The sequence below is a fragment of the Pituophis catenifer genome, unplaced genomic scaffold, assembly GCF_029215685.1.
Source record: "Pituophis catenifer annectens isolate HBS135680 unplaced genomic scaffold, rPitCat1.0.hap2 SCAF_2, whole genome shotgun sequence".
NCBI lineage: Eukaryota > Metazoa > Chordata > Lepidosauria > Squamata > Colubridae > Pituophis > Pituophis catenifer.
The window spans coordinates 75,874,061-75,902,026 of record NW_027256882.1 but is presented as its reverse complement, the minus strand read 5'-3'; the positions used below and the strand labels follow the sequence as shown (position 1 = coordinate 75,902,026).

Here is a 27,966-nt window from a genome sequence, read left to right as displayed (position 1 = left end):
AATAAATGAACAAATATAATGTTTTTTGATGCATTTGTTTAACTGGGTATTCTTTATCTAGTTTTAGAATTTGTATGGAGAACTGATTACATTTTAGGTCATACTTATGCAGAAATGTTGAAAATTCAAAAAGAGTTCACCAACTTCCAAGCACCACAGTATGCATATATTAAGAATAACCTAAAATAAGTTTGGAACAGCATCTCACCAGAGATCTGTATGGTTCTCCCCTGATATTTCAAAAATTTTGAAAACTTAGCTGTTTTTCCAGGCTTGTATTCCCCAGTACCCCCAATATTTCCAAGTACTTTGGTTAGAGTATTTGTTAAACCCAAGCAGTTTTTCTTTGGTACATTATAAATTTGTACTTTTCTTCTATTTTATTGTTTTTACTTTTTAAGGTGTAGTTTTCTCTAAAGTCACTCGGAATCAGGCAACTGCTAAATCAAATCAATTAATTAAACAAAATTTAATTTAGAATTCCCATTTCTTACATTTCAGCCTTTTATTTCTGCCCCACAGATGAAATCCAGACCTCTCAAAAGATCCCACTAAATATGAATATGATACCACCAAATAGGCATCACAACCAAACTCTTCAGACACTATTGTTAACAGTGTGAAAATGTGTATCTGCCATACAATATATTTTAAATGCTTAGATTACTTACTGATGAATCCGGGAAGTGCTCATCTTCTTGAGAAAAAGAGTTATTAAAAGCCCTAAACGTTTCACTGTTCTGCTTATGTTTTTCAATTGTTGCTTGAATAACCTGTGGTAGTTTCAAAGAAAAGTAATAAGTAAAAACAATGTTCAGCAAAGTCTTAGACCAGTAAAACACACAATATTTTTTCTTAAATTATCATTAATAGAATTCAACTGTTTAACAATTTTACCTTTTCAAGTCTAAAAATTGCAGATTCAAATTATTCAGAAAACAAAGTGTCTTGCAGATAATGAGGGGCTAGGATTTTTTGCTAATTGAATTCAAGGTTTATCTCAATTGTTTAGTGAGAAGAATGAGAGAGATAATGGATCTTGAAGAAGGAAGCAGATGAGATTGTATCTAAAAAGTTAAGTTGCAATATTGAAATAGAGTATATATCAGGCTGCCAATGAAAATGGAGTTAGTGCAAATTATGATCTCATGAAGTTTTAATCCAAAGCAAGTATTGTGAATGAATCTTTTCTGCTCTGAAAGAAAACCACAGTGGTTTTTGACCGATTCTCAATTTCCAGACTGTGGACTTCAATTGATATGGAATGTCTAAAAGACTCCAGTAAGCTGAAGAAAGAAAAGGTATTGTTATAAAAGAGACACAGCTCAAAATAGTGGTGAGCATGAAAAAGGGAAAAATTCTGCCTTAATTATAATTCAATCCAATCTTAGGTGAGAGTGTAGAAACTGGATATATATATATATATATATATATATATCTTTTTTTTTTTTTTTTTTTTTGCAGTTTGGCAGCAGAATGGGTCTCCCCGGAAGCAACACAGAGTTGCAGTTTGGCAGCAGAAAAAGGGCCCAAGAACTTGTGAATGAGATTTCACAGAACCTAGGGCTGAAGAACAACTAAGTTTACATAGGTAAAACCTGGCTAGAAAGAATATGCACATAAAAGCCTATGAAAAAAGAAAAAAGATACATTATGCCTTTTACAGGGAGGATAATTGGGAAGTGGGTGTGGCCCACTGATGACGCCTTAAGAGGTAGAAATAGCTATCTGGGTCTCCCAGGAAGCAACACAGAGTTGCAGTTTGGCAGCAGAATGGGTCTCCCAGGAAGCAACACAGAGTTGCAGTTTGGCAGCAGAAAAAGGGCCCAAGAACTTGTGAATGAGATTTCACAGAACCTAGGGCTGAAGAACAACTAAGTTTACATAGGTAAAACCTGGCTAGAAAGAATATGCACATAAAAGCCTATGAAAAAAGAAAAAAGATACATTATGCCTTTTACAGGGAGGATAATTGGGAAGTGGGTGTGGCCCACTGATGACGCCTTAAGAGGTAGAAATAGCTATCTGGGTCTCCCAGGAAGCAACACAGAGTTGCAGTTTGGCAGCAGAATGGGTCTCCCAGGAAGCAACACAGAGTTGCAGTTTGGCAGCAGAAAAAGGGCCCAAGAACTTGTGAATGAGATTTCACAGAACCTAGGGCTGAAGAACAACTAAGTTTACATAGGTAAAACCTGGCTAGAAAGAATATGCATATATATATATATATATATATATATATATATATATATATATATATGTATATGTATGTATATAATAGATTTAATATATACATATACGTACACAGATATTATAAATTATTATAATACATATGTCATGTCATGTCATATCACATCCTGGCATGTCATATCACATCATATCATTCCACCAGTTGTTAGCCGAGGACCCACCCCAATCCATGCCATTACAGGCTTGTTCCTTGCCAGCCCTTAGATTCAGTAAGGCAAGGGACTGCCTCCAGCTCTTCCCGCCTGCCTAATGCAGTGGGAACCCACAGCTATCCTTGGAAGCCACAACTGCCTGAGCTGTGCACTGCAAATGCACAGTGCCCTGGGAAGACCCAGTTGCTCCAGCAGCACAGAGGAAAGCAATGGAAAACCTTGATAAAATAGATATTACCTGAATCCAATCTTTCTTTTCTTCTTCAGTCCTATAAAATTAGAACAAAGGGTGTTTGCCTTTCTTTTTATAGTATCAGTTCTTTGATAACCAGAGATAAAGAATTTAATATCTGGAATTGTTTTAGTATATGAAAGGGATAAACTAGGGAGCAAAACTTCACATCTTGCTAGACCTCATATTCTAGCCAGCTAAACTAATGTCTCCATTTGTTTCTGCTCTTGTACTTCTGTTGCAAGGCTCTGGAGAACCATGAAACAAGGAATTCCAGAGGCTTTTTGTCCCACTGTGCTTTTTCACTCAGAAATAATGCTACCCCCCAGGTAGCCTCCACCTCAGAATGCTCTGTGCACACTATACTGTCACCTCCTCAGTTTTCTTGCACTTTTCATCTTTTCCAATGAGCTAAACAAACCAAGCTCCATGGGAGGCCAGCCTTCAAGGCAGAAGCATTTGGAAGCAGCTAGTTGCTTCATTGGATCTTTGTCTGTCTTGTTGAAACTGCAAAAGAGGCTCAAGACACTGTTTCAAAGGGCTCCCTTGAAGCATTTTCTTGGCACTTTCCAATAGGAAAAGGGTGGGTAAGGGTCGTTCTCCAGTGCTCTCTTCCCCTTCCTCTCTCATGAACGTGTATGAAAGATGGAAGGCAAAGCCATCTCCTTGAGAGTTGATGCCTCAAATATTTCTTATTCCTTGCAGTGGGATCTCCACAGGAGCTACACATTCTCAGCGAGAAGGATTTAATCCTGACTCAACACTATGCTCCAGTTTTGCTATAAGTGAAGAGCAATCATTCTTTGCTGGGATTGAACATAGGACAGTTAATTGCCTAAGCAATATAAAACAAATAAGATGCATCAACTTTTTTCCATTTAATATTTATTAAATGTTACATTAGAAGTTTAGGATGGGAAAGGTCCAATTCAAAATCAATAAATATATTTAGGAGAAGAAAAATAATCTGTACCTGGCTTGTAGCTCCAAGGATCTTTTCTTTCCTGTTATTGAAAAAGTATGGGTCACATTTTGCTTGACTATTTCCTGGACCTAGAAAACCAAATCAACATTTTGGCATTTTTTAGTATTTAATTCTAATCACAATCAGACAAACCAATGTGTTTCTCTCAATAGGAGAAGATCATTCAGAAATGAATTCCTTATTACAAATAAAACAGTAAGTATTTATCTTAACAAAGACTAGAAATACATATACCAGAAAGCAAAACCAAAAGAATGAGATACAAACCTGCAATCCTGCAATATCAATCTTTTCACGAACACTGAATTTCTGGCCTATCAATCTCAGTTTTGGAACACAGTATAATACCATGCTGTTAAACTGTAAATAACAAAAAAAGATATTTGTTTTGTCGTTGTTCTTACATAATTATTTCATAAGAATAACACACACACATTTATATGCATATAAAAAAACCAAAAATATTTTATGTAGCTTTTTAATGAATGATAAAACATAGCTTTATTAAACACACATTTGTATATTTTTCTATTTATCAGAAGATTCTAGAATCAGGAGATTTAGATGTACTACATGGTATACTTTTAGGAGAAGTACCCTAATTTTACCCTTCCTCACTACCACAAATAATCTGTGCACATTCCCTTTAGGGCATGTCGGCACATGAACTGAGTTATTGTTTTGTATTTTATTTATTGTATTTCTATTACAGTATTCTCAAGGAATTCAAGGCCACATACATGAGTCTTCCTAATTTGCTTTGATAATTACAGCAATCTTACTAGATACAGTGATCAGCCCAGAGTCACCCAGTGGGCGCCATGGTTGAATGGGGACATGAATATGATCCAAACTGTAACTCTACACTAAACGGCTCCTTAAAAGTATTCCAGGTAAATTCTTAGCACAATTCATTTGATGTAACAGCAGATAACTATGCCAACATTGTTCTGTTCCATCTTTATCCATATTGGAAATTTGATATATAAGTAGTCCTCGACTTACAACAGTTCATTTAGTGACCATTTAAAGTTACAACGGCACTGAAAAAAGTGACTTATGACTGTTTTTCACACTTTGCAGCATCCCCATAGCCACATGATCAAAATTCAGATGCTTTGCAAGTGGTTCATATTTATGACCATTGTAGTGTCCCAGAGTCACGTGATTTCCTTTTGCAACCTTCTGACAAGCAAAATCAATGAGGAAGCCAGATTCACTTAACAACCCTGTAATTAAATTAACAACTGCAGTGATTCAGTTAACAATTTCACTTAGCAACATAAATTCTGGACTCAATTGTAGTCGTAAATTGAGGACTACCTCTATTTAGATAGGATTGCAAGATAGCAAACTCCAGAATTATTCATTTATGCTTCCTTATCTCTCATTGACAACATCTTCTGTTTACATATGCTCTTTATTATATTTAATAAACCCAAATTTAAGTTTTATATTATTGTGAACATATATGTAACCTCACAATAGAGGATTCAGGGACAATAAAGTATATGGCTGTATCATATATAACACTACAAAAATTGCACATGAAATGAGTTTTTAGATATAAAGAGAGGTAAGGCATGCAGATTATTTGTAGATTCCTAATTATAGTTTTGTGCTAAAGTTGCAGAAGGATTGATTTTGCCTATAAACATATTAGACCACAAACCACAGTTTATATTATGGCAATCAATTAGAAACTTAATAATGTGGATTGAAGTTGTTTTACAAATACACCCTGTTTTATCCATGGTTATGTTTGAACTCAGAATTCTGGCTTATTCCTGGTGTGTTTTTGTCCCCTTATCAAGATTCTTACCAATTGATCAAAGGTAAGGTAAACATAACTAGGAAGGCACAGCTTTGCATGCTAAACAACATTTGCTAAAAAACATTGTTTGTTCTACCCAGATTCTCTTTAATAGCAGTATTCACATTCAAACACTTAAACACCAGTAAACACACCAGCAAAAAGCCCCAACAATTTATTCATACATAGGCACACAAAACCCTTTGCTAAGACTAGAAGAAAAAAAGCCAAACATCAACTATTCCTAAAATATTTAGAATACCCTTTGAATACCGATAACACAAGCCAGCTAAGAAGGGTAGAAATACTGTTTAAAAGCTACTGATAGAATTTGCTGAGTGTGGACAGGTGTGCCAAGGATTGGTTGACTTAGTCAAAGGAGCTTATGTGGACAGAGTAAAAGATTTTATACCAAAGAAACCAAGTGACTCACCAGAAATAAATACCTATCCTGTGCTGTGCCATTCTTTGCTGACAGTTTTTGAATATGGCCCTCTTTAATCAATTCATTGGCAGGATTAACAATATCTTCTTCTCCACCAAGGCGTTCGTACACTTCTAACAACTTGTGCATCTTTTCCTACAAGAACAAAAGAAAAACACAATCCTGGTATTTCTAGTATTTGTGAATTTATTATAAACACCCTATAAGAGAAGGCAATTCCATCATTTAACAGAGTAATATGTTAGACATGAAGTAATTATTGTCATCCTTCAGTTTATACTCTTGTACAAAATAAGTAATCAGAACAGCTTTTCTAATAATAGAAAAACTTCACACGCAACCATAGCACTGGGACACATTTTCTTTTAATGTCACACAATGTCTTCTAAGAAATCCACAATTAAACCCACATGCCTTGCAAAGATGTATGCCATCTGCAGCAGTAAAATACCTACAATAATATAGACACATGGGACATTTTACATTCTACATTCAATAAAGAGAGATAAAAGCTGTCTCAACCACTTTATATAGTGAATAAGAATAATTTCTACTATCTGTCTTTGTGAGTTTTTATGGATTCCATGTTCTCAACACATTTCTCTTTATCTCTTTTTTTCATTTATCTTCATTTTGCAGCCGCAGATGACAATGTTCACACATTAATAATTATCAGATAAAGTCAGAATAACTGTATTTTTTAAATCGGTTCCTATTTACCTTGTAGCAACATAAAATAAACATAACAATATCAGCTTAATACAATTCTGTTATAGTGGGTCACCGCATAACTAATATTTAGAATTATTGCAAAATCTGCCTGTGTACCAAGCAATAGGAACAAGTCTCAACTAAAATGGTTTTAGTTGAGCCTGGTGGTGCAGTGGACTAAATTACTGTTAAAGTAGTATTTAGCTGCCAGCTGCCTGTAATTACTGCGGGTTCAATTCTCACCAGGCTCAAAGTTGACTCAGCCTTCCATCCTTCCGAGGTAGGTAAAATGAGGACCTGGTTTGTGGGGGCAATAAGCTGATTTTGTATAAAATAGAACACCGCTTAGGGGAGGCCAAAAGCCCTACTAAGCAGGTATATACAAAAGTATGAAGGCTATTGCTTAAAAGCATTGTAAACCGCCCTGAGTTTCTGGAGAAGGACGGCATATAAATTGAACTAATAAATAAATAAATAATAAATAAATATACTATTTTTTTAGGAAGCAGAATGTTTTGCATGTACATAGATGGAGTCAATTTCTAATAATTACAAATATAAAGATATAATTGTCTAGATTATTTAATAGAAGATTTTCCAGTAATAAAATTTCAGTCTTATACATTAGATTTGATTTTAAGGGTATATATAAAAATTTAACTCTGCAGGACTACTTTTCAAATGTTATTGTGGTTTTCTATATAAAAACCTAAACCTGCAATTCAACTTCTGTGATAACCTCCTGAGCATTAGCACCTGAAAAAACTAGGCCATTTGATTAATTTTCTTAGATAAAACTCTCTTTCTCCTTCCTTTCCCCTTCAGAATGCTGCTCAGCCTGCCAAGGATGCTAGTACATAGCAAAGCAAAACTCAACACCCTGGCCAGTGTTTTAGTAATGCTGGGGAGGAGAAGGAAGAAGAGGAGGTGAGGCCATGGGGAAAAGGAATAAAGATAAAACAGGGATTTTTCAGAGAGGAAGAAGAAGAGCTAGCTGGCCAGCCACTGGAGAGGTGGTTGGGATATGAGTCAGGTAAAGGTGAGCCTGGAAAACCATTATTTGCTTATTAATATATACGGAGGAAAGACCTGTTCTGAGATTAACCATATACTGTAAATAATGTAGAACAAGTGGCGCAGAGCCATGGTGGCATAGTGGTTAGAATGCAGTACTGCAGGTTACTTCTGCTGACTGCCAGCTGCCAGCTGTTCAGCACTTCAATTCTCGACGGCTCAAGGTTGATTCAACCTTGCATCTTTCCAAGATCAGTAAAATGAGGACCCAGATTGTTGGGGGCAACATGCTAACTCTCTAAACCATTTAGAGAGGGCTGTAAAGCACTGTGAAGCATATATAAGTCTAACTGCTGTTGCTATAACAAGTAGTGAGGAAAAAAAGTCCCACAAAGCATACACATAATATTAAATATAAAACGACTGTAGTTATATATTAGTCTGATAAATTATAGAGAGTTCAATGAGTATGAACATCAATATTCAGCATTAATGAAAAAAACCCCAGTGTTTCAAGCAAGCATCTCAGTTAATGGCTCAGATGACATTTGTTTTACATATTTTCTACTCACCATCTTTCGGATGGCTGCATTTGAATGGTTTGCTGCAGTAGAAATGAGCTCCAGCGATTCTGTAATATACAATTGTACATTCTATTCTGAATATTATTATTGGCTAATAATGCAGTTTTTATTTTCCTGGTATAATCTGAGTCCAAAGCTAATGAACTCACTTCTATCTGCACTATGTCTACACCTTTTAGGGTCAATATGAATTTAAGTCTTTTAGTGTTAGCATCACTGATTTAAAAAAAGTACTATAGTGCACAATATTATTAAGCAAAAGAAAATTTTATTTACTCAAATGTCAAAACACAGTAAATTGTATTGAATGGACAGCATTTGTCTCTTAATTGGTAATTTGGATTAAAATGGGCTGTTTCAGTATGCAAACATAACTTCATTCTCTTCTACCTCACTAAAAAAAATCATACCTCATTGATACATACTTACTGGATTCTATTGCATATGATCCTATATACTGGAACAGAAAATGTGATTTAAAGGAAATTTATCAGTTCCCTTAAAACGTCCATTTTGACCCATGGATTGTTTAACTGAGTTTATTTCTATTTAATAAAAAGTAACCTTTATGTTTGAGGGCATAACCTGACACTTTAGTTGAGCTTATTGAAGTGACCCTGAACCATGATTTAGCATTCTGTGCAGATATATGAATCTTTTCTTCAATAAGCAGAAGGCACTGCCTTCTCTTTCTGGTGGAGAAAAAATTGTAAGCAAGCATTTCAGTTATTTTAGTAACCTAAATGAAATTGTCCAGATTTAATAGGCGGTATTGAATCATGGAGACCTGGGTTCATTATATAGGGTCCATGTAGTGTAGCACAGTGGTCCCCAACCTTTTTATCGCCGCGGCCCACTGAGCGCGCGCAGGGGTGGGGGCACGGCCCAGGAGCTTTTGCGCACGGCCCATTGTGCACGGCCCAGGAGCCTTTGCGCTGCAGCGTTCATGTCCCCCGGCCGCTGCGCGGCCCGGTGCCAGGTACTCCACGGCCCGGCACAGGTCCGCGGACCGGGGGTTGGGGACCACTGGTGTAGCAGATAGAATGCTGTTGTAGGCCATGGGACTCTGACTTTAATTCCTCCCTCAGATATAATATCTCACTAGGTGTCTTTGAACCAGTCACCTTCAATCGGCCTATCATACCACACAGGCATAATTCTATCCCAGCAGAATTTTTTTTCTTCTTTCACCTTTCATTTTTTTTTAAGTTGGCTACTGGACTATTTTGCTTTTTCAGCTGTTAAAATATCAGGATATATTATTTGCCAATAACCCTTTTGAATTAATACATACTAGAGGCTCCACTCTTTTAAACATAATGGAATATAGTGACAGAAACAGACTTCTGTGCTTACTAGATGTATGTTATATACTGTATATAAAACAAATTAAAAGTTTGAATTCCTGATTTTATGGTTTTGATTATTGTTTCAGAGACATTTCCTTATCTAAACAGAGAAACAGAATGATGAAGGGCAGGCAAAAAAGCAGTGGGAGCAGGAGTCTGGCTTCATGGTGGTTCCCTATTGAGTTTTTTTGTGGGAAGCTGAATAGGAGCATCAGTAATCTTCCTTCCTCCTTTCCCTTCTGGCCTAGCCCAAGAATGGTGCAGAACAATCCAGCCAAAACTTAGCTCTTTATTTGTTCACAGCATAAAACAAAATCTTGCCAGACAAACCTATACCACTCTTAACTCTGATATACCCTGGGAAATTTTACTTTTCTTGAGAAAGTGCTGCTTCATTGTAGTCGATCATAGACACAATCCATCACAACTTCCCTTCCCTTCCTTTCTCAGCAGGCAGGTAGGTGGAGAGGGGACAAGGGATTGTGAGAATGGCTGGGAAACTGTCACAGAACATTGAAAATGAATATCATGTAACTGTAGCAGCAGTGTAGCAGCACACCAGCATCCAGTAGCACTGAAGCAACCACAACTTCCCCAAATTTCATTTTCTTGAGAATCATGAACACATTCTATAAATTAGCCCTTTTGAGGTACCTTGATTCAAAAATTGTTGCCTTATGATGCACCATTTTTCCTAGGTAAAGGTCATGATGAGAGTTTTAGTAGTATATAGATAGCTCAAAGTAACCAGTGCATGGTTAAATTGAAACAACGGGAATAAGCTTTAATTGTTATAATACATAGAAAGTATTTTATGGATAATCAACATTAATCCTTGAAATGTATCTTTACTGTTCAGCAATTTATTTACAATGGCATGGATGAAAACTGCACTTACTTTCAGCATCTTTCCTATCTGGTGAATCCCCAGGAAGTTTTTTAAGATAATCCTTCAGGAGAAGCTCATAGCGTGGAATTCTCTGAACAGGTTCTAGCATGTGATGTTGCAACGTCAGGTTTCCACATATTTCTTGTTTCTGAAATGCAAAAAGATGTATTTCACTGATATTTTGCAAAAAAAAAAAAAAAAGCCATGTATTTAAATTATTGGTTATTTTTTGTATTTTGTTTTTGTTATTCTTTGTCACTTGCCCAAAGTAAGGCCAGAATAAATAATTATGACACAGATGCTACTTTGAATAAGCAGAATGCATTGTGATGACTTATTTATTAAATTGATAGGCTATTCAGTTTCACTTCATGCTGGGTAGAGTAAAAATTAAAGCAATATAAAACAAACAAACAAACAAACAAATAAATAACCACCTTTATTGTCACTGCACAACATATGTACAATGAGATTGGTGGAGCTCCCTCAGTGACCCCCTCCCAAACACAATGCAACTCACAATGGAAACAGAAGATCCCTAACCCAATAAATCATATTAACAAACACCCAGTCCTATTACACCAGTGTGAATATGTTACACATTGCACTGGCCCTGCAAGTACAAATAATCTAAAAAGGAGCATGCAGAAAACACACAGAGAGATATACACCAGCTTTATTGATATAGATCCTTTGCTTGATTTCTTTCTTTCTTTCTTTCTTTCTTTCTTTCTTTCTTTCTTTCTTTCTTTCTTTCTTTCTTTCTTTCTCTCTCTCTCTCTCTCTCTCCCTCCCTCCCTCCCTCCCTCCCTCCCTCCCTCCCTCCCTTCCTTCCTTCCTTCATTTTAAGCATATATAAGATTATAGATAAAAGTATAAACATGATTATGAACAAGGGCAGGATGGAGGCCTAACAGTTCTCTAGGAGAAAGTTATTCCAGAGGATAAGTGTCATAACAGAGAAAGCCTGCTTCTTAGGTCCCATCAGGTGATTCTATTTCATTGAGGGGACCAAGTGCATGCAGACTCTGCTAGTTCATACAGAATGGGTAGAAATTAGAGAAGGCAGGTAGTATCTCAAATAACCAAGTCTTATGCTATAAAGGGATTTATAGATGATAATCAGAAGCTTCTATTACACCTAGAAACCTATTGGTAACCATGCAGCAGTTCACTAAGCAAAGTGTTTCATGTGCATACCATACTAATCCCATAACAGCTTGTCCTGCGTTCTTGATCAACTATAGCTTCTGTGTGGTTTTGCATCAATTTAGATCATATTGCAGTAGTCCAAATATGAGGTGGTCCAAGCACAGAAGGGGCTCAATCAATTCCCTCCACCCACCCAACCCCAGCCAACACTAATTGGCTCCAATTACAGAGACAGGGGAGACCCACTCAAACACAAACACACTTTCTTTTTCAAACCCAATGCTTGCTCCATAAGGACAGAATGATTGACAATATTTTTAAAAATCTATCAATCTTTATGTATGTATGCACACCTACACACACACACACACACAGTCAGTTAGTCAGTCAGTCTCATTTCTACGCAACACCATTTGATAGTATCCATTGTTATCCATTTTAAAAAATAGTTTAATAAGAAAGCAAATTTAATGAGAAATCAAATTCAGAATATCAACGTGTTTCTATATCAGCAGTTATCATAAGATTTTGGCAATATTTTTCTATGTCATTCTATAAAAATTATACAAAGGGTCACAGACTGTAGTATTATTCATATGAAGATCATGGCAAATATTGCAGGCAAAAGAAAATAAACATTATACAAAGCTGTTTTCATATGGATAAATCACCAGAAATAAAGAGGGAAAGAAGGAAAGTATGTCAGAGCGAGAGAAGATCCTGTTTAATAGTCAAATTTCAGTCTACTCATCATAAATCACAGAAGCTCTTCTCTCCCTTTTCTACCCTGTTCATATTTCTTTACTGAAATACTTTTTCAATATTTTAGTATCACCTCTGTTACACACACAACCTCTACAAATCTATCAAACAAATTAAAATGAAAGTCATCAATTAAGGTCATTGGTGTGCTTATCCAGAAATTTAAGTTCATCTTGATAAATTTGTGGTATACGAGATGACAGCATGTACTGAAAAATGTTATAAGCAAGTATTACATTTCATAGTAAGAAAAAAGCAATAATAAACATATTTCATATTTGCATAATTACTCTATGATGCTTTTTGTAAGTTATGAAAAAAAGAGGGGCATCAGTACAAAATGTCTTCAGCTATGTATACTGTATCAGCCGCAAATATCGAAGAATCTCCTTCTCTAAGTTTTTACATATGAGGAACTCTTCACAAATGTCTAATGCCGTGACTTCAAGTGGACTGGAAAATATTTTATTCCCTGGTTGTACTCCATTTGTTATAGACTTTCAAGACATAAGCAATTGTACTGCATTGTCTTCTGATGTCTGGTTGGTGTAAGGGGAGCATAAGGCCAGGTCACCTGAGGCACCACTGTTGCAGAATTCAGTCCCAATTTCAGATTAATCTCATATCCAATTAGTTTTAGATTAGCTAAAGAAATATTTTGTTCCAACAGGTTTTTATTGTTTCTTTGAGACTGAATGTTTTAAATCTGCTCTCTTTACTTTAGATCAGTTTTAATTCTACGTTTTTATGTTATTATTCTGTTTTATAGTCTGTAGCAGGGGTGGCTGCTGGGGATTCGCAGGGGTTCGGGAGAACCTTTAGCTAAGATTCTGTGCAGTTTGGAGAACCCCCAAATCCCACTCCTGGCTGACCCCGGCCATCCTGCCCCTCCCAGGAATCCCCACGTGGCCTGTTTTGGATGCAGGGAAGTCCAAGGCGCGCACGGAGGCTCGGGGAAGGTGAAAAATGGGCCTACCAGAAGTTCGGGAAGGCTGGAAACAGGCCCATTTCTGGTCTCCAGAGGACCTCTGGAGCCTGGGGAGGCCGTTTTCACCCTCCCAGAGGCTCAAGGAAAGCCTTCAGAGCCCAGGGAAGGCAACCCCCCCCCCGCCGTGGTGCAGGAGCCCAACTAGGCCACGCCCACACAGCAACTGGGCAGAGAACCCCTCACTAAAATTTTTGAAGCCCACCCCTGGTCTGTAATTAAGGCTAAAACAGTATGAAAATATGTTGGCATATAACAAAGAAAAAAAGTGAATACATACACTTTACATTCCAAATGGCAACTTAGAAACATACCTGTATGTTTTGAATGACATCCTTAAAGGGAGATGATCTCTGCATCCATGTGTTTACCATATCCATTGCTCTGTCAAAATTCTTTACATATTCTCCATACATCTTCAGAAATGGAGCAAGCTTTTGAAGGATATCTCCTAATCTTGGATTTGTATCCCTAAAAGCACACATTTAAAGAGGTAGATAGAAATAAACTTGGATTCATAAATAGGCATACCCTGATTTGATTCATATGCAAATGATGGGAGCCAGAAATAAAAACAACTTTTTATTGTCTCCCACCACACAGTAGCACTATACTCACAAATCCTGGATAAATTTTTGAAGAGGCAAAAGATTTTCAATGAATGAAAATCACCAAATGTCTATATCTTTTTCTATCAAGTATAGATAGTTTCTATCTATTCACCTATAGTTGCATAAAGTCAATTCTACTTGTTTCTGTAATGTATTATATAAAATTAAGTTCAACATTGAAAACAATTTTTATTGTGAATGTCCATGTCTGGTAGACGTGGAAATACTGAAAGTTTTTTTTATGATATTCAAAATATTTTGAAATATCATAAAACATCAGCAAAATTTATCTATTTACCATCCCAATAAATCAGAATTCTGGGCATTTAAAAGATCATTTATAGCCATTAGTTACATCCTTTATTAACCACTTTGGAGATACATTTTGTGATTACTGAATTATATACTTTTCAGGATGTATTTACATAATGTCTAACTGACCAAATCAAGTTATCATTTAAAGAAAAAGCAAAATGTGGCCTTATGCTGCTTAAACTATCTTAATTTCTGCAATCTGATATTACGCATCACTAAATTGATTGTCTACATTCTTCCTACAGATTATTACTTTAGAATCCACCCAACTGTCTCTTTATGGACCCAATTCTATATCTGGCCCAGTGCTCTGTTTGTGCTAGAATTTGTAAAGATAGGCTTCACTGATGCAAGCTTAATTAACACAGTGAAAATACAAGCATGTAGCAGTTACTAACTCTGAACACAGTGGGAAAGGTTAATGCTTCTGTACTAGGTCTGACTAATAACTCTTAAGGTTAGGGAAATGGTGGGAGACTATTGAATAGTCTTACGAGAATATTTCTGTCATCCTTTATTTTATTAGTACCAATAAAGCGATGTGAAATTTGTTTCTATTGTAAAGTATATATTATGTGTATGTAAATATATTATACTAATATCAATAGTGTATTGCAGAAAAAAACATTTTTACTTATGAGGAAGCTCTTAATATGGAAATATTTGCTTGTAACTTTTCATTTACCCACCACTCATCTGTAATCCTTGTTTTGAGTTCAGGAAGGAGAAACTGTTCATGGAAGCGATAAATGGAAGAAATATTTGAAAATATTCCTGTTACCACATCAGGTGGAATTCCCGACTCATACAATTTAGTGCAAAAAACCTGCACAAAAAAAGAACACAAAACCTCCACAAAATCACTTCCAAATAATATATAACTTATATTGATGTAGCTGGATTTTGAAAGATAGTTCTATTTTTTAAAGGAATCTTCCCATTATATATTCAAGAGATGTTGAATTTGTTAAGATGGTTCCTTTTAAGCAGATATATCCCACCTTCAAGGTCACTCAGCATGTAAGGTGATTAATAATTTGTTTCTTTTTAGCTTTGCTTAACAAAAATAAAGTCTCAAATATAAAGCTGAGTCAAATACAATTTACGGATATTTTCAGATATCTTTTCTGAATAAATGTTTGCTATATTACTGTATATTATGTCCTATCTATCTATCTATCTATCTATCTATCTATCTATCTATCTATCTGAAAAATTATCTTCCATGTGGAGATGGATAGATGGATGGATGGATGGATGGATGGATGGATGGATGGATGGATGGATGGATAGATAGATAGACAGACAGACAGATAGATGATAGACAGATAGGATAGATAGATAGATAGATAGATAGATAGATAGATAGATAGATAGATAGATAGTTTATTGTACTGTATATATTATACTATCATAAAAGGGAAGTACAGTAACATAATAAGGAAGGTTAGATGGAGAGTGCTTGGTTGATAATGTATCCTCTCAATGAAATTAGAGAGCATAAACATTTCATCAGAATGGGACAAGTGATTCTTGTCAGCATTCTTGAAGCAGTCTTTATGAAGCTGAAACATTAAACCATTTAGAAGCAGGAAAAAAACACACCATTCAGTTGGTTTGGTTTGTATAAACTCACTCATTCCATTCTTATGGATTGCAGCAGTCTACCCAGGGAAAAGAAGCCATTTGGAAATTAAGGTGCAGATATCTAAGATGGTATTGCATACAAACTTCCCAAACTTGACCCTTTGAAGATGTATGGACTTCAACTCCCAGAATTCCTCAACCAGGCATACTGGTTGGGGAATTCTGGGAATTGAAGTCCATGCATCTTAAAATAGCCAAGTTTGGGAAACACTGGCATACAGCAATGGTCTGCCAGAAAGCAAGGGATTTTTAGGATGTGATCCATGCATATAACACGGGGGTTACTAGTCAGATGTGTTTAATCTTAACTAGAAGAGAAACCAGGCTGCAGAAATCAAGGTGACAGCTAGATGGCAGCACAGATATAACAAGTTTTCACTCTTTGCTGCCACCTATGGGTCATCTCGGTATCTACTGCTCAGATCTGGTTGAGTGGAAAATGACCAGGCACATTGCTCACAAAAATACTTGAATGTGTTCAATATTTGGAATAAGTAGAAATACAGAGCAACAATGCATCTCAAAAAATAAAATTTGGTTAAAATAAATTTACCTGATCAAGAAGGTAAAGCCTGTTAACATAAGCTTCTTCTGTATGCAGAAGTTCATTTGCAATATTAAACAGCTTTTGTGGCTCTGAATACTGTAACAATATGAAAAATGCAAAATCCACTTTAAATACATATTCCAACTACAAGAGAAATCAAGAATCTTTTTGTACTGTTTGTTCCAATTGTTGAAGTATTCCTCTGTGAGGAAATCTCTTATTTTCTGTTGCATTGATCAAGTATACAATTAGCTGATATACAATTAGATACAATAATCATGCATATGATTATTAAAGGAGCACATTTCACTGTTATTCCAATATCAAATTAGTACAGCAAAAATTTCTATAACAAATAAAGAACCATGTAAGGTATTTATTATCTTTAATGTTAGCAGATTATATCAATTCCTCCCATTTGTTACTTATTTCAGTGCGGAATTTCCCTCCCTGAATCAAATATAGTTCCCCTGGCCTGACTGATTAACCAAAAGCAATCAATGATTCATCCCAAGAGGTTTAAGCAGTGCTCCTGATCTTGCTTTAAAGGGAGGGAAGGAGGAGGAAGGAAGGAAGGAATCAATCCCCTATTTTCACTGAAAAAAAACCAAGATCTCTCCATTTTCACAGTGGCAACGGTGTGATCCAAGATAGTGGTAAGATGGAAAATATTAATGATTACTATTCCCCCAAATGTTTGCAAAGACCAACTTATCTCTACTTTTCATAAAGTGCACTGAGAAAATATCTGAACTCAGAGTTATTTTAGACTTACTGTTAAAGTTAAACCATTTGTAAGAACTATACAACTGTACTCTCATGAAACAAAATCAATGAAAGGTGATTTAAACCAGCAAGGTGTAACTTAATACAGATTTGTTCAGTATGTGGACACACAGGTATGTGGTAAATTGGCTACATTGGCTCTCTCAGACAACGGCCCCTATACCCTTCTCTCACAATTCTTGGAGAGTCTTTTCAATTGCTTACAATTTCCACTCGTTACCAAGAAAATTCCTCTTTGTACCTGGTCGCAGGAGAAGGAATGTGGGAAGTTTCCTCTGCTCTTGACTTCTCCAAGTGGCAGACTGATATGGAATCATAATAGGCTACATTCCCTGTCAGAATGAGCCTGCTAGTCCCAGAAAACTAGGTTTATTAAGTAGATTAGGTAATTAAGACAAGGGCTAATTGAGGATTGAAAATAATGGTGAAAAGGAAAAGGAAGATCTCATGAATCTTTCAGGCTTTTACTGACAACTCTAGGCATGAATATATATCAAGAAACATGCACACATACACAGGTAGAATGAAATAGGACTAAGCATTCAAATAAACAGATTAGATCAGTCCATAATATAAATTCTAAAAATTCCTAATTTGTATCTAACTGCATTTTTTTCGATGGTTATTTACTTCTGAATCCTCAAACCTTTCTCCAGGTTAGGATGTGTCTTTCATCTGGAGGGAGGTAGATTGGGAAGAGGTGTCATCTCCTGTGATGGAAGACAAAGGAACAAAGGCAAAATGGAGCTGCCCTTTTCCTCTTTGTAAAAGTTTACCTGAGAAAGGACAACCTTCCCATTTCTAACTAGTTGCTTATAGCTTGAGTTTTACCTTGGTTCTACACAGTGGTGGGATTCAAATAATTTAACAACTGGTTCTCTGCCCTAATGACTGGCTGGGTAGGTGTGGCTGGGTGGTCACGTGACTGGGTGGGCATGGCCAACTTGACGTGCTTCTTCTCCCCTTCACCCCCGAGGCACAAAGGGGTCTCCTTCAAGCTCTCTCCTGGGACACCAAGAGGAAGTACATGAGCTTTGAAAACCCAGCAAGAAGCCTAGTCTGTCCTTGCACAAAACTGCAGGCATGCAGGAAGTTCACCTGGCTGCAGCTGGGGAGGCTCCCTTCTCAGGCCTCAACTTTTCTCGGCCAGGTAAGAAATGGTGGTGGCGGGAGTGTCGCCCTCCGTCCGATGCCGTTTTTGCAGACTCCTGCAGGAGTCTAGGGCGGAAAGGAAAATGCCGAGCAGCTACTACAGGACAACATATGTGATGTGGCAGAAATTGAGTTGAGCCACTGCAGAGCTCCACTGCTCTGGCAGCATGGTGGTGACACCACCCATGCCTAAAAGAAGTGAACCCCGGGGTAGAAGGGAGTCCCCCACCCCGTCAAGGGCCTTCCGAGAGTGCAGCCCAATCCAGTGAGTTGCAGGGGTGTGAACACATGGGGACAGCTCCCTGTCAGAGCCTGGGCAGACAGCCCGCTGCAATCTCTTGTTTTGCATCTCCAACTATGCAAGTTTGATAACAGAAGCAACTACACTCGCAGCTGGTTTTCACTGGAAGCGTGGTGCAAATTGCGCGGTCTCTTGAGCAAAGGAGCTCCCAGGAACGGAATTTTTGCAGCTGCCTCTTTTCTCGGTGTGTGCGAGAAGTTATATCCACCACTCTTTCCATGGTAACCGTAGGAGCCACCTTAGGAGGGGGGCTACTGTATAATCCTTGGATGGTTTGCAATGCAATGGTTCTAGATGAGGGGAGGGGGAGAATAACCCATTCAGACAAAGACCAATGAAGGGGAACGTTCCCCCTGACCCCTCACACACACAGTTCCAGCCCAAACCCCTGCAAGCAACTGCAACCAACATGCTGACTCCCGAGTGCGGCTGACCTGGAGCAGGTCTCCTTCCCCCGCTGCTTGCAATGCCACTGATGGTGAGGCCAATGGTGAGGGAGGGAGACCTACTCTGGGCCGCTGAAGGGTGCGGGCTGCCTCAGGGGGACAAAGTGAGACTCAACCTCCTTTCAGGCCCATCTGTTGGCTTCCGTGGGTCTGCTGCCCATTCACCTCCTCTCTGCTTTGGGTCCCACATCCAGCCTGCAACAGGGGGACACACTGCTTCCGGTGGGTGGGCAAGTGAGCAGTCCTCGGGGGAGAGCACCATGCTGGGACCGAATCTGCTGTGGTGCACCGTGTGCACATGTAGCCCTGGGACATCCGCCCGCCCAAGAGTGCCCAAGAGCACTGCCGCTGGGCACTGGCCCCATTGGGATCTGAAGGGCAGGGATTTTGGGTTGGCAGAGACACATGGAAACTCTGGAGTCCCTTGAGGCCTTCGGGACAGAGTCATCCAAGGCTTTGCTCCCCGGGAAGGGCTCAATCGTGGAGGGCTGTGTGCCTGGACCTTTCTCTCAGGCCTCCCACCCAGAAACTCCACAGAAGCTGAGAGCTGGGTCCAAAAGGCATCTGAGCCTCGCCTTCTCCCCTCCCCCCGCCCCCGAAGCAGCCATTCAGCTGAGCATGGTGTGCCCAGAGCGGGTCTCCCTCCCCCGCTGTCAGCCTTACCTTCTCAGACCAAGCAAAGAAGGGCTGGGAGGGGAGGGGCCAGGCCTGCCAGTGGTGGGATCAGCCGGTTCGCCAAACTGCACAAAAAGTTAGCTACTGGTTTGGCTGAACTGGTACAAACCAGCTGAATACCACGACTGGTTCTACAGTAGATCATTTAAATTCTTAGAATGTTTCCTCTCCTTTTAGTACATATAAATGAAAAAAATAATATAAACAGCAAGTACAGTGACATATTTCAGGAAAATTTTCTAATAAACTCAAGAAAAGGTGATGGTTTTTCTTTGCTCTTCCCTCCCTGGAAGTATCCTCTGATGTCTAGATCACTCACATACACACATATGCATTCTCACAATAATAGAATGAAATAAAGTTGCAGAAATGCCTACAAGCACACAAACAGAGAGCACCAAGTACTGTACACTTACAGCTATACAACTGCAAGTTGGAGAAAACTCCTGAAAACACTCTAGACATCCAAGAAAACAACTAAATCAATGAAAAAAAAAATCAACCCACAGTTCTCACTTGAGGCACAAATTAAGAGGTTCAACATAGTCTACTTCAGATACATTGTGTTCTGAAGGCTCTTTGGAGAAGGCTCTAATGCTGAAAAAGGTGGAAGAAAAGAGACGAGGCCTACTAGGAGAAAGATAGATAAACTCAGCTGTAGCAGTTATGGGTAAAACCTGAAAGACCAGTTTAATGAGAGATACTCTTGGAGAAAATCTATCTATGCGATCACTAAAAGTTAACAAAGAGTTAACACTAAGAGTTAACAATATTCAATCAATCAATATAGAACTGCAAAACTGAACTAGAAATGGATCAATTTGCCCGTTCCTATTCTAGCATCAAATCAGTTTTTAACTGAAGCGAAAAGAACAGAGAGCATCCAGCAGTGTTGTCAAATAGCAGCAAGAGCAGAATATTTTTTTATTTTGGGCCAGTGCCAAAAATTTAATTGTCAAAAAAAAATGAATCATCTGGACATTCCAACTATTGGATATAAAACTAGTAGTTATAAAATCAGATGTATAGGGGTCTCTGTCAAGGCTTTAGGGTCAGATGGATTCTAAGCAGAAAATAATGAAGGTGAAATCCAAAAGGTGCTATTTCAAGAGGCAACTAAACTTTGTTCTTCTTTGAAGATGTTTTGCTTCTCATCTAAGAAGCTTCTTCAGTTCTCAGTGAACAGAAGAAACTTCTTGGATGAGAAGCGAAACATCTTCAAGGAAGAACAAAATCTTGTTGCTTCTTGAAAAAGCACCTTTGGGATAACCATACTTGGATTACTGAGAATCTTCATTGGCAAATGAAGGAAACAAATGAGTAAAACAAAAAAATTGGAGAAACTTTAATTTTCCACATAAAGGTACTAAAAGTAAGAGTTAGATTTTTTTTCCTATTCCTATCATTGCAACATAAAATCTTTTCCAGAGAAGATGAGCTGGTATACAGCTGTGAGTAGTAGTAGTCTAGTAGTAGTCTACTACTACTAAGTAGTAGTGCTTCATGAATGGAACTGGTCTTTGGGTGTTAAGTAAATTTCGTTGTATGGGTATACTGTGTACACATATACAATGACAATAAAGTTATTATTATTATTATTATTATTATTATTATTATTATTATTATTATTATTATTATTATTGATGGCCTATCGCTCCCTGTTCCATTAGACACAGCAAAAAAGATATGCTCTGGGTCTCAACTATTAGGGGGCACCAGCTGAGGGAATTCTGGAAGTTGAAGTCCATATATCTTAATTTTGCTGAGGTTGAGAACCTGCCCTAGAAATTAGATTGGTCCTGACTCTATTGGAGTTCCATAAGCTTAAAGCCATGTTTTTTTTTTTCAGCAGACTTTAAGATCAAGGGGTGTGCCTAACCTTATTACAATAGCTGTACTGACCTGTCTTGGGTTTTACCTCAGCTACAGGTTACATGAGTTTTGCTAACTTTTATTGTTTGGTGTTTTCAATTATTGTTAGCTACCCAGTCATGAATTTGAAATGGGTAGCCATATATATTGAAATAAATAAAACCAGTCAGCATTTTATGTGCATTGCCACATATATTTATAGTTAAATAACAATAAACAATCGCCTCCGATGCTAAGGGCAATATTGCCTTAAGAATAATTCAGTTAATGCAATACAAGCAATTACAAAAAAGATATGACTGATGTTGTAACTGCAAATTAAGGATTTGCCACCATAACTTTCATTATATTATAAATTATTCTATTCATGCATTAAGAGCTTCAAAGCAAGAACACACATTCTGAGCTTGTAATGTTTAGAATAGTTTCCACGTTTTGCTTTAATTACCACTCTTATACTGCCTTGGTTACCATAACATCAAAATAAATGTTTATAGGCCTTCTGAGTCATATTCATAAGCTGATTGGTGTAAAAGTTGGTGTATATGAATACAGAAACACTTACCTCCTAAACCAATGCTCATGAATTACTTATACTATCTCTGATGGAAAAATATGTCATGTCTTTAAATTAATAGCTATGCTAAAATTATAGTACATGCATCCATTTGTCTGGACTATTTTGTAAATATTCAGATCCGGTACAATTTTCATCCATGTGATTTTGCCCTTTCTATTAGATATTTGGATGTTCTAATGATTATCAAGCATTCTTTGTAGTCAATTTCTGAACAACTTAGTTCTTACCCTTTAGAGGAGCTTTAAGACACCTAAAACACCAGTCAGAAAACAACCCGAACACCGAAAAGGAAGTTGGAACTATTTAGAAAAAAAAGGGGAAATTGACCTACCATCATTTAGGTATGAAAGAAAGATTAAATAGCAGAGAAAACAAAAGATATCCAGCAAATAATTTGCTAAAGTCTTTTTTTCTTAAATTTTGAAATGTATTATTATTATTATTTATTGGTTAATCTTTAGTGAGATTCACAGCCTTTGAGGCTGGTTAATAGCTCAGCAGCTCGAGTCCTAACCAAGGACCTAGGAACTGTTAAGGTATCGTCGGAGGATGTAAGCTGTTCCGAGTAAGGTGGTTTTTTGTAGAGTCAAAATGTTCAAGTCCGGCAAATTTAGAATTTCTAAATAGCAGGGTAGCCCTTTGGGTATTGCTCCGAGGGCCCCAATTACAATCGGGACAACACACGATTTCTTTTTCCACAGTCGCTCAACTTCAATTTGTAAGTCCCGGTACTTTGTGATTTTTTCTTGCTGCTGATCTTCAATTCGTGCATCACCAGGTATTGCAATGCAACCATACTTTTTTCTTTTCAACTATTGTTATGTCAGGTGTGTTGTGGACCAAGTGCCTGTCAGTCTGAATCCTAAAGTCCCACAAGATCTTGAGTTTATTATTATTATTATTATTATTATTATTATTATTATTATTATTATTACTACTACTACTACTACTACTACTACTACTACTACTACTACCATCAGGGCATACACAAGAATTTTATTAACAGTCTACTTATATGTATGTTTCTTAAATGTACTGGTCAATAATATTTATATATTTTATTTCTAAAAGTCACTTAGACACAGAATATGCAAAAAATACTGACTGGAATTAGTAAAGAATGAGAAGGGAAGCTAATAACATGGTATCAGAACTATGCTTTGAATAAAAAAAAAAAAGGACAAACTCATAAGTAGCCAAGTAGTAAGAAATACTGAGCTAAGTCTATACACTATGCATGACAGTATAATGCAACTTTATGTATGCTAGAATGTGCTGAAAGTAAAATAACAGCAATGCAGAAGTTAAAAAAAAATACCTTGTTAACATCTACACATTCCAGCTTGGAGATTTCTGCTATTTCTGGCTCTTCACTGCTTCCCTCGTCTATATCGCTGTCTTCATCCTGAGCAGAGTCTCTCTTCTGTTCCCCGGCAGAAAACAGGACAGGTTTTTTGTCATTGTCCATTTCAGCTAGATCCCCAGTTCCTGTTGTTTTTTTCTGTTCTGTAGCTTCCTCGTTTGGAAAATTATCTCCTGCTACATTACAAGAAGGACTGTCTATTCCACTATCTCTGTTAGGGATTTTGCCATTCCTATTCAACTCAACCGATGTGTCCTTATGGCTGTGCACTGCCACAGATGCTTTGCTGACGGGCACACTAGTAGAATCTTCAGTGTTTGTGGTGTCATCTATGTTTAGTTCTTTGATTTTCATTAGGTCTGTATTAGACACTTCAGGACTACACAAGATGTTAGGCCCACTCTCATCCAGCTCTTTATTTTCATTTGTTGAAGTGCTGGGAGCCACCAAATCGTAGACAATTGGGCAATGCTGTTCAGGAGAATCTGGTTCTTGTTCCATCTTAAAAACTAAATTAATCTGATTTCTTTGACCAACATGTGTGGGTTGCCTGCAAATGAAAAAGTTTCAAGGTTATTGATATGACAGATTTTAGGACCTCACAGTCATAGACTGTGAAGAAACAATAATTGAAGTAATCTTTAATCTATCACAGATTATGGTACCAAGTTTTTAAGTTTCCAGGACCACCTCTAATTTTGGATTGGGAAAAGTGGTTTATTACTAAAGTATTACTAAAGCAAATTTTCAGTGGTTTGATTAAACCAATGTAATGACAGAATCTGAATTTTTTACATCAGCACCAAAACATATTCGGTTGTCTTTCTAAGCCTCATTCTTCGCCTTGAATTAATATAGCTAAAAAGCATTATACTTTTTTTTAAGAATATCTGAATGGATAATCATATAAACTTGCAATGAATATTCATAAAAATATATTTAAACTCATAGTTTACAGTTTTTATAAGGAACAAATAAAAGCCACAAATTTGGCTTTTTAGAATCTTAAGAGCTATATTGAGGAAGTCAATACATTCAGTGGAATTAGCTGTTAGAGTATGTATTTTTAGCTTCCAAAAATAAAAACAAAACCCAGCATCTATAGATTATGCTATCATGACAAACCTCCACTTCCTAGGCATTTATAATATAAACATATTCATAACTTCTCAGTTTTCTGACAAGTCTGCAAATTTTTAAATAAGTATTCTTTATAGGATAAAAAGAATGCCTAACCATGTAGTTCAAGCAAACTATATCAATAAAAGATCAAACAGGAACATACTTTTAGGGTACAGAAATATATTATCATGAACTCTTGGCTGGCCACTCATCAATATTACAACCCATTATAAATTAAGAATTTTAAAAAGTGTTAAGTCAATCACTTTTACTTATATGAAAACAAGTATTCCACATTTTTTTAAAAGCCTCCATTGATTGTGAGATAGGTTTAAATCACCCCACCAGGTGATTTAAAATGACCCAGTTTAGTAAATATTATAATAACCGTCATTATTATAATCAAATCACTACCATTTTCTGTATTTAAGGACTGTATGCCTCATCTATTCCACTTTCATTGTAGCTTTTTTTTTTTAACAAAATTTTTTAAATGAAGAGATTCTGACAGGAAAATTAACCAAACACTCTTACCTTATCTCTTCAAATTTTTCAATAAGCCTGCTTATATCTGCTGAGGCATGTGTGGCTTCTCCTTCAGGCACTTGAGTTCTTGAAGACTTTGGATCTGCTGGTAAAGGCCTAGATGGTGCTGGAGGAATCTTCTCCTGTCCAGCAGGCTGAAGATGAACAGGTTTTGGAGGTACTAAAAATTCAAAATCAAAAGTAAAGTCTTTTTCATCTTTAAAGCTAATATAGAACAAAAGTCGAGTGCTCCTGGAAACATTGTTCGTTTTTAACAGTTGAAGCCATGTAACATTAGGTTGTTTTCAAGTATAAGCACATTGGTTTTAAGTGAAGTGGTACGAGTTCACGTTAAGCTAGTATCTTCCAACTCTGACAGAACAAGTGTGACCACTTCCTGGTTGCTAAACAGGATATACAGTGTGCAAAGACATTGCCATTAGCAAAACTTCTAGCATACTCGTTAATGCAGGGCTGAACATTTGAAGAAGTGGTGACCCAACATTTTGAATATGATTACATTAAAGCCATGGAATATTTCAAAGATTTTTTTTTTTTATCCTCCCATGCTCATTCTTCTGGAACCTCAAAAGGCAAATTAAAAACAGCCCATCATTTCTCGTTTTCCCTTCCCCCCAACTCTTTATAGTACAATATGCTAAATATCCTTCCTCTTTTGTTGCAGTCTTGAACACATTACTGTGACAAAAGCACTTGCCATGTACTGCTGCTTGTCTGTGACGGGGAGAAGAGAACAATGAAGCACATATGCACTTCAGTCCCACTGTGTTGGTCTTTTTTTCAAAACACAGCAATCCATGTGAAATTCTCACCCTGCCTGCAAGTAAGTAGTGCTTTTTAAAAGCCTCCAAGCAGTAACCCCTAGCAACGAGGTCATGTGTTTTCATTGTTTCTTACAGCTGAAAGCAACTTTAACCAAGCCTTCAACTAGAAACAGAAAAAGTGACTTAGGAGACTTAATGGCAATTATTTGTCTCTGCAATACCTGTGTTTCATTCAGGTTTGACCTGCTTAATGGGGGAAAAATGCTAAGCATTCAAAATTTTAGAATGCTGTATGGTGTGCAAATGAGACATTAAAAAACATAATGTCCTGCTTTTATGTAATCTGGTCAAAGTATATTTCACTTCACAAGGGCAACATAAGTGAACTGAACAGGGATTCAGAATTTAAATTTGGAAAACAGCAGACTTGGTTTGAATTTAAAGAAGACATTTACACAAAAGGAGGGACAAGAACAAATGACAATTGGATTTTTTAGAAAAATTCAAAATAACAACAAAAGCTAGTGAGAAAGCAAATTTAGAATATTAGAATGAGAAATACTTCTCATTAATCATCACCCATAGTACTAAGGTCTTCACAATACATATGGTTGAAAATGGCAATCTCTGTCAATAGAAATTACTGTCAGAATCTCTCTGAGGTCAGAGTTTGAAATGCAACAGGTTATTAAGAATTCAATAAGGCTAAAAGCAAGAAGCATGTACTGGATAATTAGAGTTGATGCCTAAACATGAGAACCAAACTGTACTAGGATCAACAGTTTGAATTCCCAGCAGTGTGGAGAAACTAAACAAGTTCTCAGCCCCTCACTAATGAGAGAAGTTGCTTGGACTGAAAATCAAATTGATGGGCTGATGGGTCCCAAGGCTGAGCTGAGCTGGACTGATCATTAGGTCAGATACAGAGATTTCATTGGAACTCAAATGATATCATTAAAATGCACTGTTGACACATTGTTATGAATTTTTGTGTCCTATCACTGCTCAGAACACAGAGTTATTCATAGAGAGTCATAATTTCATAAGGCAAAAGTAACTAAGAATGAAAGTACAGTAAGTATTTAGAGAAACAGTGACAAATATAATCTGTGAGGAGTCTTGCTCTGTCTCCTTACCTAAATGCATATTGCTAAAGGATTAGCAGCCTGTTTTTCTTGCTAAATTTTATTTGATTTAGCCATTTACTGAAACAATTCTGAAAATGTTTGATCTAAATATGGTTTGCAGGGCATTTTTGCACCAAAATAGAGACGCACAGATTTAAAGAAGCTTCTCGCCCAATGGCTGACTTCCCTGTCCCAGGAAATAATTCAAAATCTCATGAGATTTTGCTAATTTTAACTTAATTTGGGAAGCCATGTTGTTTGGGGAATAGATTCTACTTTTCTGGAAGACTTTCTAAATGTTGTAGTTATAAAGTACAATATCACATGATCAGATTGCTTAACAATGGCAATCCCAGCACTTCCCGCTGTTATTATTAAGCAACAATTGAAGGTTGTTAAGTGAGAACCTTCTCACATCTTCCTGCCAGCTTCCAATAAACAAAGTCAATGGGGTTGGTAGGAGTTTGCAAGTTCCTGGCAGCTCTTAAACAGGCTGGTGCTCAGGTAAGTAGCTGGTGCTGGGTGGAGGATGATGCACAAGTGGCTGGCACAAGTACAATGGAGAGGGATGGCTGCTATTGGGAGAGGAAGAGTGCATGAGGCTGTATGGGTGGCCCTTAGGGCACAATGGAAATGCGACGGACCAGGAGATGGTTGCTGCTGGGTGGCAGAGGGTATGCAAATGACCACAGTGAGCCCTGTAGCTGGTGGAGAAAAAAGTGCTGAGAGTGCAAATTGCTTACCAGAGTGGCTTGCAACCTTCAAATTACCACAGGAGTACTGGTATTGTTC

General features: G+C 37.2%; 1 protein-coding gene across 1 annotated transcript in view; it reads right to left on the bottom strand.

The window, feature by feature from the left end:
* Positions 1–27,966, bottom strand: part of FGD3 (FYVE, RhoGEF and PH domain containing 3) — a 101,160-nt gene that overhangs the window by 13,346 nt on the left and 59,848 nt on the right. Inside the window, exons 3-14 of the mRNA XM_070933650.1 lie at positions 25,272–25,443; positions 23,571–24,165; positions 16,447–16,536; positions 14,936–15,072; positions 13,635–13,791; positions 10,431–10,569; positions 8,172–8,230; positions 5,863–6,009; positions 3,884–3,976; positions 3,605–3,684; positions 2,638–2,668; positions 672–773 (exon numbers count right to left, since the gene is read on the bottom strand). Of these exons, the coding sequence (XP_070789751.1) occupies positions 672–773; positions 2,638–2,668; positions 3,605–3,684; positions 3,884–3,976; positions 5,863–6,009; positions 8,172–8,230; positions 10,431–10,569; positions 13,635–13,791; positions 14,936–15,072; positions 16,447–16,536; positions 23,571–24,165; positions 25,272–25,443 (1,802 nt within the window). The remainder of the gene's footprint in view (positions 1–671; positions 774–2,637; positions 2,669–3,604; positions 3,685–3,883; positions 3,977–5,862; positions 6,010–8,171; positions 8,231–10,430; positions 10,570–13,634; positions 13,792–14,935; positions 15,073–16,446; positions 16,537–23,570; positions 24,166–25,271; positions 25,444–27,966) is intronic.